The sequence below is a fragment of the Drosophila mojavensis genome, unplaced genomic scaffold (genome assembly GCF_018153725.1).
Source record: "Drosophila mojavensis isolate 15081-1352.22 unplaced genomic scaffold, ASM1815372v1 contig_231, whole genome shotgun sequence".
In the NCBI taxonomy this organism is placed as follows: Eukaryota; Metazoa; Arthropoda; class Insecta; order Diptera; family Drosophilidae; genus Drosophila; species Drosophila mojavensis.
In genome coordinates, this window is record NW_025318772.1 from 7,993,099 (window position 1) to 8,011,460 (window position 18,362).

At 37.2% G+C, this 18,362-nt stretch overlaps 2 protein-coding genes across 2 annotated transcripts in view; one reads left to right on the forward strand and one right to left on the reverse strand.

Moving 5' to 3' along the window:
* The first annotated feature begins 1,288 nt into the window (after window positions 1-1,288).
* Window positions 1,289-18,362, forward strand: part of LOC6575308 (putative uncharacterized protein DDB_G0277255) — a 73,384-nt gene continuing 56,310 nt past the window's right edge. Inside the window, exon 1 of the mRNA XM_044008200.1 lies at window positions 1,289-1,614. The gene's annotated coding sequence lies outside the window, so the exon portion shown is untranslated. The remainder of the gene's footprint in view (window positions 1,615-18,362) is intronic.
* On the reverse strand, window positions 14,942-16,147 carry LOC26528709 (hatching enzyme 1.2). Its single transcript, XM_015167916.3, has 2 exons — window positions 15,333-16,147; window positions 14,942-15,213 (listed from the first exon to the last, which is right to left on the reverse strand). The coding sequence occupies exons 1-2, from the start codon at window positions 16,107-16,109 to the stop codon at window positions 15,016-15,018; spliced, it is 975 nt and encodes a 324-aa protein (XP_015023402.1). The 5' UTR covers window positions 16,110-16,147; the 3' UTR covers window positions 14,942-15,015.

Genomic DNA, 18,362 nt, shown 5'->3' on the forward strand with positions numbered 1-18,362 from the left:
ACTTGTTTTCGCAACCGAAAAAGAACTGTTGAAAAATTACAAAATGGAGAGCAAAATGCACAAAATGTATTAAGCGAAAAAAAAGGCTAAAAAATAACGAAAAAAAAGAAAACAAAATTGCAAAAAAACGCACTCAGAGCGCGTTTTGGTTCTGAGTGCATTTAACTGAGCGCTGAGACAGCTGTGTGTGCCTATGTGTGTGTGTGTGTGCGTGTGTTTACACACACTAATGCAGCGCCAAGTGCAATTAAAAACACACTGACACTGGCCTTCCCCGCCTGCAGCCGCTCAGCAGTCGCTCTCGCGCTCTTTAGCCAGGAGGAGATGACAAATTTTTTTCATTGCGCTCCCAGTTGATTCTAGCCACCATTTTCTTTACATTTTTTTGTTTGCTCTCTGCACTGCGAGTGTGTGTGTCTCAGTGTGTGTGTGTGTGAGTTTGAGTTTTTTTTAACCAATTTCGCTTTTAACGTTTTTTTGCCGGCTGCCATGAATGAAGCGCACCAATACATTGACACAATACAGCAGCTAGCCGGCTGCTACCTCCCACTTGGCCAGGGTCTCTCTCTCTCTCTCTCACACTCTCTTCCTCTCTGTTGCTCTCTCGCTCTCTGTCTATCTCTCGCTAGCGCGCTGACACTGCCACTGCAATTTTTTTTCAACACACTCACACTCACACTTACATGCACACAGTTGTAACTTGAGCGGTTTGTTCTCAGCCAAGGCAAATGCATGCGAACTGCGAAACTTTTCTTAGACCTTTACAACGCAGCATTGTGGCTGGCTCTTTGTCATGTGCGTGTGTGTGCGAGTGATTTTGATTGTGAGTGTGAGTGTGTGGAGAGCAGCACGCCGCTGCACTCATTCTGCCGCCGCTCAGTTGGGCTCCAGCTCATAGTCAAAGTGCCGGGCAGCTCAGCTGGATGGCAGCTTTATTGTCGGTCGTTTCGAACGGTTCGGTACGCTTTTGCCTTAGCTTCGGATTGTCGTTGTAAGCGCAGCGCAGCGCAGCAGCAACAACAACAGCAGCAGCAGCAGCAGCAGCAGTAGCAGCGACGTCAGCGTCAACGTCAACGGCAGCGTCAGCGTCGACGTCGACGTCGTAGTCAAGTTAGTCGATTTTGTTGTTTACGTATTAGTAAAGTTGTCTGCGCTTGTTGTTAGTGTCGGTGTTTGTTTGTTGTTGACGTTGGTCGCGGTGCGAAATTTTTATTTATTTTCTGCTGCTGCTACCAACACACACACACACACATATATACGTACATGTGTATAAGTGTGCGTCTGCTCTCATCTATGCCTGTGTGTGTGTGTGTAAGAGTGCATTGCATGTGCTTCCTCTTCGCTAGCCCAAAGACTAGCAAAACAGTTGACGTGCGTTTCGCTTGTGATAACAAATTTGTGTTTCCCTTCATCGAAGACCAAATCATAAATCAATCTAACAAAATCTCTGCTGAAGTATATATATATATATATATTAATGACAATTCAAGTGCTGTGACTCTAAGAATTTAAGAAACAAACAATCCCACAATTGTATTAATAGCAAAACATTTTTTTATATTGAAACGTGCGCGAAATACGCAAATAACTGAAAACTATTGCTGAACACTGAAAGTAAGTAAAATTCTATATTAATAATATATATATACATTTGCATACCTATATTAAATTTACATTTTTGTTTTAACATTTCCACAAACTTAACATGTGAACATATGTGTGTGAGTGTGTGGGTGTGTGTGTGTGTGCTTTTGAGTGAGTGCATTCTACATGCTTTGTAAAAACCGCAACACGAGCTACCCGCACACACACATACACGCACATATACATTCATACACTATCGCTCACTCTAAAAGGTCAAGAATATTCCATGAACACTAAAAACAATGCTGTAAAAAATATGCACATTTTTTTTTGACAAAAACTTTTTGCTGTTAATAAATTGTATTATACTTTTGTTGTAATTTTTCATTTTTCTTTTATTGATTTTCATGTGAAACGCACATTTTTTGCTCTCTCTGTAAAATCTCTCTCCCTTTGTCATTTGCACTCAAAATGCAAAGAGTTTGTTTTTTTTGCATATTTTCACCATATTTTTTGCTGCTGCTTCGAATTCTTTTTGAGTTGTGAAATTAGTTGGACAGGAATGGGGGAGAGCTCGCAAATTCTTGAGCAAGGCTAGAGCTGACAAGCGTAGGGGAAGGGGAGCGCATTGCAGGTGGTACTGGATATCAACATTGTGTATAAGTATAAGTATAAATATAAGTATAAGTATAAGTATAAGTATAAGTATAAGTATAAGTATAAGTATAAGTATAAGTATAAGTATAAGTATAAGTATAAGTATAAGTATAAGTATAAGTATAAGTATAAGTATAAGTATAAGTATAAGTATAAGTATAAGTATAGTATAAAGTATAAGTATAAGTATAAGTATAAAGTATAAGTATAAGTATATAAGTATAAGTATAAGTATAAGTATAAGTATAAGTATAAGTATAAGTATAAGTATAAGTATAAGTATAAGTATAAGTATAAGTATAAGTATAAGTATAAGTATAAGTATAAGTATAAGTATAAGTATAAGTATAAGTATAAGTATAAGTATAAGTATAAGTATAAGTATAAATATATAAGTATAAGTATAAGTATAAGTATAAGTATAAGTATAAGTATAAGTATAAGTATAAGTATAAGTATAAAATATAAGTATAAGTATAAAGTATAAGTATAAGTATAAGTATATATAAGTATAAGTATAAGTATAAGTATAAGTATAAGTATAAGTATAAGTATAAGTATAAGTATAAGTATAAGTATAAGTATAAGTATAAAGTATAAGTATATAAGTATAAGTATAAGTATAAGTATAAGTATAAGTATAAGTATAAGTATAAGTATAAGTATAAAGTATAAGTATAAGTATAAGTATAAGTATAAGTATAAGTATAAATTATAAGTATAAGTATAAGTATAAGTATAAGTATAAGTATAAGTATAAATATAAGTATAAGTATAAGTATAAGTATAAGTATAAGTATAAGTATAAGTATAAGTATAAGTATAAGTATAAGTATAAGTATAAGTATAAGTATAAGTATAAGTATAAGTATAAGTATAAGTATAAGTATAAGTATAAGTATAAGTATAAGTATAAGTATAAGTATAAGTATAAGTATAAGTATAAGTATAAGTAATTTTCAATTGTTAATTTTTTCAAAATTTCGTTTTGGCTCTTTAACCTAACCTCAACAAAGTTTTCCGTAAGAGATGGCAAAATAAATAAGACGCGAAGCCCGACAAGTGCACGCCATATTTGCTTCCACACACACACACGCACCACAGACCCCAACAAATTCAACAATGGGCATCAAATGCACAATTATCAATATGGGCAGCTTTTGACAAAATGTTGCCGTTGTTGTTGTTGTTGTTGCTGCTGCCGTTGAATGCGTCTCAATGCACAAAATATACAGAAATAAAATAAAAAGAAATTCACGGAAATCTTTATTTGCGATTTATGCACAAATGTCGCCTCAAATTTATTGTGTTGAATTCATTAAAAAAAATATAGAAATTGAAATGGAAATGGAAAAAAATTAGAATAATAAAGATTTCTAATTAATGCGCTTCTAATTTCAACGCGCTGACAGACGGAAGCATTTGCTCGAATGGATTCTCTTTGTTTGATTTGCAGCAAATCGCATTTTGATTTCGCATAATTCATTCGCTGACACTGAACACGGCCGAAGCTGAAAAACAAAACAATGAATCAGCCAGGTGGACGACGCCCACGCACGACAATTTATCGCAATTCATTTCTCGTATATATGACATACATATACTATGTATATAAATTGTTGCCACGTGTCCTTGCTCTATGTGTGTGTGTGTGTGTGTGTGTGTGGCACCAACAAGTTTGTGTGTTGTTAAGTTGAATTGAAATTTAATTTCATGTTTGGCAAATTGATTTGAGCTGCCGCTTGGCAGCCGCTGCTTGGACCATTAGACAGCCATTAGTCATGGCATGGAAGCAAAAGCCAAATGCCGCTGGCATGCTGGCAAATCTGCCAGGATTAGCATTAGAGCAGAGCCAGAGCGCAACAACTTTAGCCAGCATGCAACACACAATCATCTGTTGGCTGCCAGTCCATACCCCTGTCTAACTGTCCGTCCGCTCGTCTGTCGGTCTGTTTGTCTCCCTGTCTGTCTGTTTGTGTGTGTCTGTGTGTGTGTGTGTCTGTGTGTGTGTGTGTGTGTGTGTGTGTGGCACGTAAGAAAAACGAGTTATTGGAACAGGTTCATGACCTTGACCATCAACACAGCGGCAAGGCAAGTCAGCGCGGCAATTGCAACGTCTGCGTTGCATATGGCTCTCAATGGCAGACAAAGGAAGTTGCAGCCACGCTGCTGCTGCTCTAGCTGTAGCTGCTGCGACTGAGCTTGCATTTGCATTGCCATTGTTCGTGTGATTGGATTAGAAGTGCTCAACGACAGCAGCAGCAGTGGCTGTGGCAGGGGCAGTGGCACACTGGCAACAAGTCGCACAAGCTATTGTTGCTTATGCAACAACTTGCCGCACAGGCAACGAGCAACGAGCAGCGAGCTACATGCAACAGGCAACAGTCAGCCACGCGGCACAGTCGTCACATGCATCCCATTGCTGACTCAGTGTGACTCACAAAACCAAAGTTTAGCCAATTTCTGTTCTCTTCTTCTTCTTCTTCTTCCTTTTTTGGGGCACATTATAAATTTATGTGACAAGAGTGCTCTAGCTATTATTCATTTAAACGAGTTGATTGGCTTGTAGATACCCTGTAGACAGGAGTGAGTTGCAGATAGTCTGTAAAAAACACTGATTTGGCTGACTAGCTAGCAGATACCCTGTTAAAAAGGGTGCTCCGATTGAGTTACAGTTACAGTTACTCTGCAAACGGCTTGATACCTTTATTCTCATATCTACACATACATATATGAGCAGAGAATTCTTGAAAAAAATTGCATTATTCTGAATAATGAATTCTTTTCTCAGTTCCAGATGAGGATTCCAGATTATGGAATATGTACAATTAGAATTATATATGTATAAGCTGTTTCCAGTAACTAAATCTACAATAAGTTCTAGAAAATTCCAATGATTACTTATAATGCAAACTAGTAATGATATCAAGGAAGCAGTTTAACATAAAATAGAAGATAATCTGCGATATACAGAAGATTGAACCAATATCGACTCAGCTGGTTAAACAATAGTAGGAGTAAAGAGCACAGAAACAGCAATACAGTAGACAAACTCCAGATCTACTCAGCTGGTTAGTTTGATCAAATATACTATATACCGATGTACCACATAAAGCCTTATTTCTGTTACTCTATATCAATAATATAGCAATATAGTTCCGTAGAATATAATTTTCCTATGTATTCTATTTTAGTACAGAGTGCATCAGGCCTCGTGCGTGATTCATAGAAGCTAAACTGGAAATTGGACTGTGTAAATAGGCTTTTAGCATGTTAAAGCCTAGAGCGGCGTTTTGCACTAAACGCATTGGCGTTTTGCACTAAACGCATTTGCGTTTATCAAATTTAAATTTATGCACAAAAAAAAAAAAGGCAAAAATTAGAAAATAGAACAAAAATATAAAATAAAATGGAAAAATAGAAATAGAAAATGCATTTAAAATCAATTGCTTCATTCAAATTGGCTGCGCTTTGGCTGCAGTCAAAGCGCCAACAGAAAAGCGAGCTACAGTTGGTACTCTCTATCTCTGTCTCTCCCTCTTTATCTATCTTTATCTATCTCTTTTGTTTTTTTCACTGCCTCTCTCTCTCTCTCTCTCTCTCTTCCTCTTTCACACTGTTTCTGACTAACTACAAAAGCGTAGCACATAAAATAAACTGTTGCTGCAACACTGCAGCAGGAGTTGGGTGTTATATCGCATTTTTTTCAGCTTCTTATTCTGCTTCTACTCTAGTTTTTTTTTTCATTCGTATTTTGCTTTTATTTTATTTCTTCAAATTTTTCTTTTTGTTTTTTTTTTGTTCTGGTGGTTTGGGGATGTTGGAAGGCCAGAGACCCAAACACTGGAAGCGTTCCAGGTATATAGGAAAGTGCAACAGGCAGTTGTTTTTGTATAGTAGTTTGTGCAACGCCCAACAACCAACCCCACGCCCACCCAATGTGTGGGTGGTGGGTGGTGTGTGGTGCTGCTGGGCTTTGGTTTGGCTATGTGGCAAACTTTTTCGCTGATGTTTTTCTTTTGCAGCGTGTGAAGCAGAGAAGCACGCAAAAAAAAATGGGTTTTAATTTAACTTTGGCCATGCGAAAGCAAATGCAAAATCCACGTAGTTTGCATAAGAAAGACAATGACAATTCGCATTGAAGAGGCAACAGGTGCAGCTGAAACTTGTATAAAACTGTTAAAACTTATTTGCAGACTTTCAATAAACTAAAAAAAAATAGAAAAATAAATAAATTTCTGTACAGTCGGCGTAGGCGTTATCTGGCTAAATGGCATTCACGTCTATTGCCGTAGCTGGCGCGCAGCTTTTGTTGCCGAAATGCAAACTCGATATTTGCCACATGCACAATTGTATAAATAATATTGAATGCATCGGTTTTTGCCCCACAGTGCCACAGTGTCCTTAAGCTTATCAACGACAAAAATTGCAAACAAACAAAAAGCAATACAAAACAAGCTAATGTCAATAACAATTCACCTGCTCCCGCTGCTCAATGCAAATACAAATGTTGCTTAAAATTGCAAAAATAAACAAAAGAGAAAAAAAATGTTAGAAATATTCGAAATATTTTCACAGTAGATATGCGTTTTCAATTTAAATTCAGTTTTATATAAAATAAAAGGGTATTGTAGTTAGATCGGTCAACATGCAACAATTAGGCACAGAGTGCGAAAATATTTTACAATATTTTGATGAAATTTAAATAATACTTTAAATTATATACTGTTTGAAAACAATTCTACAGTGCTTATCATATTTATATTCCGATTTCATATAACAAATTCCATAAACGAAATAACAAAATATATATTTACTCTTTTATGAACAATTCATTATGTTCATAATATTAATTTTTATTTGTCACTTTTATATAATTTAGACATCTCATATGTATATAAACAGTGTATCAATGCATCGACTTTTCAATTAAACCTGCTTTTTTGTTGTTGTTTCATTTATGCCCAATTGATGAGCACTCGCTGTTGTTGTTGTTGTTAGCTCTATCAGTGTTGCATGTTGAGTGCAACAAGCTTTTGTTCAAACACTCACTCAACGCGTCATTGACAAGTTTTCAATTGATTTCACTTGGCCATCAAATATTTTCCAGAATATTTGAAAATCCAAAATTGAAGTCCTAAAGCTAATTTGATATTACATTATTGGCCATCAAAAAGCTTAAAGCCTTGGAAAAATTATAGAGCAAACGTTTTTTAATCAACGGAAATTTGATAAAAATCACTTTATGCTATAAAACGTATCATGTGATCCACTCTATATGTCTGCCAGCTGAGTCATCTCAGTGTCTGTCTAAGCAGCAAGGTTTGGCCTATTTGTCGAATCATATACAAACGAAAGTCAAAGATAAACAACGGAGTGTAGTGTTGATACCCTGTAAAGATAGTCCACAAATAGGAGATGATGTTTAATTTGGGCATGGGTAGGTATCAAGACACCTCAAAATTTATATGTATGAGTGGCTGGCGTCGGTAGTGCAGAGACCTCATGGAAAACCTGTGCTCTACCTGAGTATACTACTATCCTGTAAGAGACTTTAAATCTTGGTAAAAGTGTAAGAAGTAGAAGTTTCTGCCTTACAATCTAGCTGCCTAGCTGCCTGGCGGCTATATGCCCATTCTCACCTTATACAGGTTACAGCTGAAAGATAAGTTAATGATAATCTTTACCAAACGCCTGCTTTTATGAACTTAAGCTTATTATAGCTGCTTAAACAAATGAGTTCTTAGAATGTCTTGTTATAACATATCTATTTCTATATATTTTGGCTATATACTCTCACTCTTTGTCTCTCTTGCTCTCTCGCCGTATTAGCCTTCTCGCTCACACTTGGCTCAATGCAGCTAGTTTTGTTGCTCTCCATGTGACATTTTGTGCGGCGGCAATTAAATGCATGGCACTCACTGTGCAGCCGCCCTCTCAACCCCCCCACCGACAACCCTTGCTGGCAAATAGTTCCAATTGCGGCTGCATGTTTTTTGACGATACACACACTCACACTCACACACACACACACACACATTTGTGGATACACATGCACACTTGTATTGACGTTTGGTTGGCGACAATTGATTTTTGTTACGTTTTCGTTTATTTTCATTAGTTGTTGTTGTGGTTGTTGCTGTTTTTTTGTGGACATTTGTTGTTGTTGTTGCTGTTTTTTTTTTTTTTTTTTTTTTTTTTTTTTAGCAATTTAGTTCGTTTGCTTTCTGGCACTGACGCCAATGTCGTTTGCTGTTATTTAGACAACTGCTGAAAAATATTTTCATGCCCCTCTCAGCCACTGCCTGCCGCGCCCACCGCCCGCTAGATCGGGCCAAACACGCGCTGCACTTTGTTGTAGCTTGCAGTGCTCTTGTTGTTGTAGCTTTTCATAATTTTTGTTGTTTCCTGTTGTATGTTTTGTTGTGGCTGTTAGAAACTGCATGCGAAGTTTTTTCTGGCGGCTTGACTCAATTTCGTCTTATCTAAATTTTGTGTGCTTTATTTTATTCTTTGCTCTTTTCTATTTTTCTTTTACTATATTTGAGAAACAGCAATGAGTCTGTGCTGCTGTTGTTGTTGTTGTTTCTTTTGCATTCTGCCTTCATTTTTTGTTGTTATTTTTTATTTTGTTTATTTTTGTGTCGAAATCAGGGCAAATTCATCATCATCAACAACATCGTCGTGCCCGTTGCGTTTTTTATATATATATATATTCTTTTTTTTTTTTTTTTTTTTTGTGTAACAAAGATAAGGTTTTTTCGCCAGCGAATGAGTGGGTTCTGCTGCTGTTGTTGTTGTTGTTAGTGTTGTAGCTGCGGCTGTAACTTGCTTTAATTCTTTATATAATTTGAAACGGGTGGATTGGAGAGGCGATTTTTATTTTCATTTTTCATGCATTTTTTTTTTTTTGTATTTTGTTTATTGCGTTAATCATTTCGGTCGAAATTTGATAATTTGAAGGTGACCCCGATTTGTAAACGTATATGTGTATATATTACCGTTGCACTACACAAAAAAGAGTGCCTGCACATTTGGGCTGCTGATAAGACAACGCAGCAGCAGCGGCGGCAGCGGCAGCGGCAGCTGATGCCACATGGCGTATGCGCAATGTGTCAGCACATAAGCGATAATACTTATGCATATTGCCTGCTTACGTATTTATTAAAACGAAGAGCATTTTGCACTCTGCTTCTTCTTCTGTTTGCTGTGCATTACATTTACCAAATTGCATGCGCTTGCAACTCGCATATATCTCAGGGCAGTTTTAATAAAACCCAAAACTGACATCATAAAACATATTGCACACATGCATAAGACAGTGTGGCCCGGCATACAGGTCGCATACGTAACATCCAGCTGCCACACCCAGGCGCAGACAAAGCAACAAGTCGTTGTACCCAAATATATAGCTAAAGCAAAAAATAAATGAAAAAAGGAGAAAACTTGGAATAAATGAAAACGAAGCAAAAATACGAAGCAGCAGCAGCAGCAGCAGCAGCGACAGCGGTAGCAGAGGCGGCAGAGGCAGCAGCAGCAACACCCACAGCAGCCCCAAAAAGCAGCAAAGTCAAAGCAAAAGCAAAGTATTCGTTTTATTTTTTCGTTTTAGTGGGTGGTTCGGGTGGTGTGGGTGGTGGTGGCGGTGCTGCTGTTGCATTGGTATTGGTGACTGCCTCCTGTTGCGCATGCAGCAACAAAAAAGTTTCGTAACGTTGTTTTGCACATTTCCTGCAACGCGTGACGTTCTGTGCTCTGCCCTGTTCTGCCACTGCTCTGCCTCTGCTCTGCTGTGCAGGGCTGGGCCGGGCTGGGCTGGGCTGGGCTGCCAGTCAGCAGCCACTGCCTCCGTTTCTATATGGCAGAATGACTTTGTTATTGTTGCCAAAATGCACACAAAACATGTCGAAAATGTGCCATGTGCCAGCAGCAAATGGAATCGTTGTCTGCTAACTGCTAACTGCTAACTGCTGCTGCTGCTGCTCCTGCTCCTGTTGCATGCAACAGTTTTGTGCAGTGAGAGCAACAGATAGACAATGCCGTTTGCCTCGATAGTGCTTCAACAAATACAGACAACACATTTCGACATGGCACATTTAGTTTCCTTGAATGCCAGTTCAACTTCAGCCCCAGCCTCAGCCTCAGCCTCAGCCCAACTCAGCTCAACTGACACAGAGCAACATCCTTGCTGGGTATCTTTCTGTGTCTGTGTGTGTGTTGGTTTCATTTAACTGCCAGGAAATTAAATTTTTGGCCACCTCCATTGCCATGAGCAAGACTCAATTACAGCAGAGTTAAATTTAGTATTTAGCTAGTCAGCTGGCATTAGGGTCAAGAGCGAAATGGAAAAACTGCAATGGGCTCGCATGTGAGTATGCACAATAAATCAGCCAATGGCCAAACAACCAATAAAACTCAAAGCCAAGAGCAAGTCCAATGGCACAAACAACAACAGCAACAACAACAACAGCAACAACAACGACTGCAACGGCAACAACAAAGTCTAAACTTGTCTTTTTGGTTGTCGGTTTGTAGGTGAGCTGGGCCATGAACGAGCCGCGATCGACCGCCACTGCAAATGGCGACCTTACTTACAGTCAGCTAGGCTAGGCTAGTCAACCAGTCGCCCATTCAGGCAAGCCAACAACAACAACAACAACAACAGCAACATCAACAAGCAGCAGCAGCAACAGCTCAGCTTTGGCTGTGGTCGTGTTTGTCGTGGCTGTTGCAGATCGCAGATCAACGTTAGAAATGGAAATGCGCTTCGTTGCATACAATGGCAACAACAACAACAGCAACAAACTAAAGTCGAATGTGTGTTACTGTAACTGAGCCAGCCAACCAACCAACCAACCAGCCAGGCGGGCTAGCGGCTAGCGGCCTGGCTGGCCAGTTAGTTGGCCAAGCTTTGGTTTCGTTTTCGATCTTCCTGTCATTGTGTTGGTGTTGCCTGTTGGCGCGTGCTCATGTTGCATGTTGCAACAGGTGAGAGTTGTCATTGTTGTTGTTGCTGTTGCTGTTGCTGTTGCAGTTGCTGTTGTTGTTGTTGCTGTTGCTACAAGTCGTGCGCAACAACTACTAATGGGCAATGTTTAATCTTTTATCGTTGGCGCCGCAGGGCCAAATGCAGCGTTTCGCGTTTCGTTCCTGTTTTTGGTTGCAAAACGGAAGAGTTCATCAAGTCGAGGGCCATTGCTGCAACGGAAGTATTAACTGTTTCAGCTGTCAAAGCCAAGTTGTCTAGCTATATTTCCATATATATTTTTATTAAGTTCTGTGTTGAGATAGATCTGGGTGTTTCAAGTCTGTTATGAGGCAGCTGGATCGAAAGACGTGCAGAGTTTCAGATGTGAGGACGAACAGCAGACGGATGGATAGACGGACGGATAGACGTATGGATAGAGTGGGAGAATGGATAGAACAGATGAACGGGCAGATGGATGGATAGATAATGGGCGAATGGGATAGAGCAACCGAATTCTAGACTAACGGACCAGCGGTTTGATGGACGAATGGCTGGGCTGATGGAAGAACTGACGGACGATTGGACAAAAGAACAGATGAATGGGCGAGAGAAAGTCAGAGAGCGAGAGAGAGAAAAAGAGACAGTTGACTTTACGGACAGACAGAGAAACGCACGAAGAGTCCGATGGATAGACATCTGAATGAAAGGATGGACGAACGGAAGGACAGATGCATTATTGGGCAGATAATCAAGCAAACATTGCCTAGAAGTCTTTTACTTCTGTTGTATATATTTTATAAGCTTTGCCACGTCTCCTGCTGCCCATTAGATTAACCCTACAGTACCTAAAATACAAAACCAAGTAAAAATAAAAAAGCAGGAAGTAAAATGTAAAATTAATTAGCATATATAATATTATAATCTATAAACGCCACATGAATCATCGTAAATATTTCAATATGATTTTAGTGCATGCACTTACATATATATATTGATCAATATATAAATATATATATGAGTATGACTAATTTATATAAAAAAGAAAAATGAACTAAAGAAATTCTAAATAATTTCGCTGCTGCCGTTGCTGCTGCATGTTGCTCCATCAAATTTGTTTCTTATGCGTCATATTAGATTATTACAAGTCGTTAATGTTCGTCAATGCAAATTGCGGCTAAAAAGTTAGTTTAATCAAAGTGTGATGCCAATTGCTTGGTCTGAGAAAATACTATATGAAAAGAATGCTGATCAAGTTTATGAAACTCTATTCAAGCGAAATTTGAATTTGATTTGAGTTTAATAAATAAAACTAAAAGCAATGTAGTTTTTGGAATGAGTCTATTATTGTTGGTTGGGTTGGGTTTTACAGCTAACAAAAATGTTAATCGCTTAGCTAGAGCTGCTTTTTAAGCTTTTTCAGTCTTTCCTGATATAATGAATTTCCCCATACTCTTCAATGAAATTCATGTTCTACTTTGTCCAACTTCTTGTTTTGCTTGTTTTCCGTTGATTTTCTACACTTTGCTAATTGGCATGTTTGAAAACATTTCATTTATTGCCTTCATTAACTAACCGAAACACATAAAATCCAATTAGCGGCGTTAACCTAATCGCCTATTATATAATTATACGAACAAAAAAATAATAATAATAAATTAAATATTACTATGTGCGAAAATGTGAAGACAACTGAAGGTCGAATAATTTATAAACAAATTTCTAGAAAGTGAGCGAGAAAAAAATAAAAACAAAAACAAGAAGAGCGACGAACATAATTAATAAAAAATATATAATAGAACAAAAAATTATGAGAACTGTATGGGATTAAATAAAATGTAATCGATGATTTCCGCCTTTTGCCACTAATTCTATTAATGCAGCTATTGAAATAATTGAATGCATGATAAATTGTGGAATAGTAGAAAAATCGACAACAGCAATAAAAGCAGCACCAGCAGCAGCAGCAGCAGCAACAACAACAACAACAGCAGCAATGTCTACATATAAATTAAATGCAAATTGTGTATTTAGAATAACAAAAAACTTAACTCGTATATTGAGCAGCCAATTGGAACAATGCAAAATTTTTGCAATTCCAACAACAACGATTTCAAGGTTTAACATTGGCCACGATTCCAACTCGTATAATTAACAAAACACAAAATTGCAACAACAAAATAAACTCAAATTATTTTTTGGCTCAGACCTTGAGTTTGAATTGAAAATTGAATTGCAACAACGAGTTGGCCGAAATGCACTTTGTGCCCAGTATCTAGCGGGCATCTAATATATATCTATATATATATATATTGCCTATATAGATATATACATATATCTATATTAACTGATATTTGTGCACTAACTCGTTTGCTCTAGCAGCCACTTAATTCTGTTCTATCGCGTACCTTTGAAGCCAATAAATTGCGTCGTCGTCGCTGCCATTTTGATTACATTTTTTTTGTGATTATTTTTGTTTTTGTCTATATGCATGTATATATATATAAATATATATATATATGTATATATATGTTATATGCGATATATAGCTACAAGTTTCAAGCTGCACTCCGGCCTTGATATTTTGCAAAAATTTATTTATGAAATCAAATGCAGGCGCACAGCGAGCAACAGCTAGTGCGAGAGGGAGAGGAAGAGAGCAAGCGCGAGAGACAGAGATGGCAACACATAGCGACAGCAACAGTGATACTTGTTGCATTCATTATATCTATCTTATAGAGCGTTCGATTGAATGACTTGTCTCAGCTTTTTCTGTATCTGTAACACGTAGACAGATTACTATGCCTCTTGACTTGAATCTCTATCTGAAACAAAATAAAAAATAAAAAAAAAACTGTATCTGTGATGTTGTTGCTGCTGCTGTTGCTGCTGTTTGCTGAAAAAGCAGGAAGCCTTAAGCTTTAGCATTGAGTTTGCATTTTAATACGCTCAAATCCATTAAAAGTGCGCAAATAATTGGGTTGAAAGATGATTCCAGTCAGAGAAAAATCATTTTGTACTTTGGCTTGTTCTGAAGCCTCTGAGAACTTTAAGTAGAATAATCTTTATCTTCTGTCTGTCTTGCAGAAGTAAAATATTAAGTTTTACTGTATAGTTTTTATTATTATACCCTGAACCCTGAAATGGGTTATACCCCATAAAGTGTATATATTCTTGATCAGGGCGACGAGCTGAGTCGATATAGCCTTGTCCGTCTGTCCATCCGTCCGTCCGTATGAGTGCGTCGATCTCAGAAGATACAAGAGCTACAGAGCGGAAATTTGGCATGTAGATTCATGTATACCATACGCAGTAAAATAATTCGATAACTCATTCGATATATTTTTATCGAGGATAATCGAGAAATTAATTTTTTTTTCAGCCTTATTTGAATACTATTCGACTTGGAGACTTCGGATTTACAGTGTGAAAAGCACAATCATTAATATATCAGCTTGGAGGGTTCAGGGAATCTCGTAGTCGAGCAGTCTCAACTAGAACCGTCTTCCTTGTTATTAATTTATTTCTTAAATACTTTTATCAGGCAGAAATTCGTGATAAATAATTCTAGGCTAAGGCTGTATGTGGAATGCTTTAAATAGTTGGTCATAGTCGTCGTAGCTTCTCCACATCGAAATCTATGAATCCGTTGCGCTGGCCCATTTGAAAAGAAACCTTCTTTTGCAACAACGCCTGCAAAGCATAGGCCAGTGTCGAATTGCGCTCTCCAGGATGTTAATTTATTCATTTATTTATGGAAATAAGCTTACGTGTCCCATAAAATAATATATCTTAGATTAAATAATAATCTAGATTAAAAAATTATCAGGGTCCAGACTGGAGCTGGCCGTTGTTGCCGTTGAGCTTTCTGGCTCAGGTGTGGAAAGTGAAACTTCATTATCAGGCGAAGTTGTCGACCGTTTGCATTTGTACATGCTGTTAATTTTCGTTAAGTCCTTATAAGAAAACCCCTCACGTTGTCCCAATCGATGGTTATCCTTTACATTCTAGAAATTAAGGATTGTTAAATGACCGAATTAAATTATTTTTGATCATATTAGTACCTTATTTATATATATTCTTATTAGTCTAGTTATTAGTCTATATTCTTCTACGTCCAACTCACCTTTGTCACTATAGTTTTTTTTTTATTCCGTGAAAAGGCTTTAGTTGAGTAGTGCATAACGCTGTCGTAATCGTAGGACACTCCGAAATTCACGCTCTTTTTTACTTTATTAAAGTTGTGAATTTGTTCAGATATTATATTTTGGAAATAAATCGTTACATAGCGGTCTCGCTCCTCGCGTACTTGCTCATGAAAAAATCCAATAGCATGCATCATCTCATGCATCGCAGTTCCAATGCGGCGCAGACATCCAGGTGACTGTAGATTCATTACCTGCTTTCCACCACGACGACCGATAGAAGACCAACAGCCTGAGCGATTGCTCCCAATGGAAATATAGTCCTTCTGTCCTTTACGTGGCACAAATCTGATGCAAGTGTATCTGCGGTACTCGTTCATGGCAGCTTTGATTAAAGACAATTCCTTTTTACTGAAACCGCGCTCGATCACAAAGGGCACCACACCCTTTGGCCAACGACGGGTTCTGTTAGGTGAGCCATTTTTCGTATTGATGTAAGGTAGAGGATCTAGAATATCACCCTCAAGGTAGCTTCCCAGCTCCTCAGGATTAACATTGCTGTCAACACTTAAGTTGGCTACCCTATCACCTGTTAGCGGATCAGGCACCCCATAAATCTGACTACCATAGGCGCTCAAGTCTATTTCATCCGTTTCCGATTCCGTTGAATCTGCAAAGGACCATCCTTCCTGGGATTCCAATGGTAGTGCCCAGCTGAGTGTGGACATACAAGCGAAGGTGAAAATTAGTCTCTGCATTGCTCGCCGGTTACTAAAACTTTACTTAAGTTGCATTTAACTCTAGCGGCTTTTATAACTGAATTGAGGCTGGAATCGATCAGCTTTTACATGATTATAGCACTGCGGAACTAGAAAATATAACGCCTATTTAACTCTGATAATTTAGATTAAATATATATGATATAAGCACTCGTGATAGTTTTTTTTTTTTTTTTTTTTTTTTTTTTTTTGCAAGTGAGTATTACTATATATTACTAAATATAATAATGTATATAATGTATTCGGAAATATATGAGAAATAAAATAATTAAAAACAAGTAAGAAAGCTCTAGTGGACACTGTTCGACTAAGAGATCCCTTAAACCCTTCGAGCAACGGGAACATAATGAAACTTTTATATCATGATTATAACATTGAAATGCGTGCATTTGCTAAAGCACAAGTCTCTAGTATTTTACAAAGGTGATGGTGAGGGTGTGGATATAGGGGTCAGGGGTAAATTTTAGCAAAAATCGAAATTCTATAAAGTACATATGAGTCCACATTTGGCGACTCTAGATCTAAAGATGTAGCAGATATCGATTTATTAATGATTTTCGATAATGCTTTAAATTGATAACAAAATAACGGGACAAGTTATCGATTTTTAGGAAAAATTTTGAAGTCCCTAGATCGTATATCTTCTGAGATCGAGCGTTCAGGCATTCGACCAGACGAACGGACGGACAGGCAGACAGGGCTAAATTTACTCAGCTAGTCACCCTGATCAAGAATATATATACTTAATTCCACGCCTCCTTCTGCCTCTTACATACATTTAACAAAACCACAACACCCTGATATCCCATTTTCAATGGGTTCAGGGTATAAAAAAAAAAACAGTTTGCTTTACTTTTTTCTGAAATTGAATAAAGTTAACATGGAAAAAATTCATTGCAGCCCATTAAAAGTCTGATGTAGTATAAAATCTTTAAGAATATAATTTATTACGGCTAAAAATAATTAAATGCATAAGACCCCAAGAAAAAAAAAATTCTGCGAATCGAATCAATTTTAATATAGGAGTGAAATGTGTGGATTTATTATTTATTTATTTATCTATTATTTGTTTATTAAGAATGAAATTAACCCTCTTGGACGTAAGAGTGCCTCTAGGCACTTATTTTATTTTTATACCCAGAACCCATTGAAAATGGGAAATTCATAATGGTTTTGTTGAAATGTATGTAACAGGCAGAAGGAGGCGTGGCAGGCCCCACAAAGTATATATATTCTTGATCAGGGCGACGATCTGAGCCGATTTGATCCTGACTATCTGTCTGTCTGTCCGTATGTTTGAGCGCGTCGATTTCAGAAGAGATCAGAGCTAGACTTAAAAAAAATTGTTTTTTAAATGTCCGTATATACAGCGCGAATATCGAGTTTATCAGCAAAAATCGATAACTCACCCCGGTATTTTTTATCGACAAAAAACCTTATCGAAACTCAGTTATAAAATTATATCTTCCACATCTTTAAAGCTAGCATATTTACATCTTTATACAATTTCGGTTTTTGTCAAAATTTGCCCCCCACGTCTATATTCACCCCCTCACCCGCATATTTGTAAAAGACGAATTTCAAATACTAGAGACTTTTGCTTTGGTAAATGCATGCATATCCATGTTTTATAATCATAATCTGAAAGTTTCATGAAGAAAGTACATCCACAAAAAAAGTTATTAAACAATTAGTAAGCGCACACTGTGTTTAGGCGTGGGTGCTTGAGTACGTGTATGTGTGTGTGTGTTTTGTGTGAGTGTGCGTGTGTCTTGTGTAAGCAGAAAGACGGGAAAAATGATTGAAATCGCTATATATAAATATATATGTATATTAAATTTTTTATTTTATCGTATAATTCATCAATCATCAAGCAAATTATACCCAGAATAATTCATATTTTCTAAACCTTAGTTTCAATTCTTTTCATTTATAATCCCTCACTCCTATTCAGTTCGTCTGTCGGTCATGTCAACTTCCATCAATAGAAATATATCATATATCTCATACCCAATTAAAAACTGAGAAGAACAGCTTTCAGAGCACCAATTTATCTATTTACTGTTTTACTGTTATTTGGGCAGCTGAAAATGTTGATTAAGGCAGCAGAAATAATTGCAAACTATATTTTCTATGTAAATACAAGCACTTGTTAGCTGAGTTGATTTGAGTCGAGTAGAGTTGAGTTGAGTAGAGGCTATGCTAAATTATAAAAATGCTTAAAATAATACC

Coding starts and splice junctions, on each gene's coding strand:
- LOC26528709 (XM_015167916.3), bottom strand. CDS start 16,109: ATGCAGAGACTAATTTTCACCTTCGCTTGTATGTCCACACTCAGCTGG. Junction 15,214..15,332: donor AAAAAACTATAGTGACAAAG/GTGAGTTGGACG, acceptor CTTAATTTCTAG/AATGTAAAGGATAACCATCG.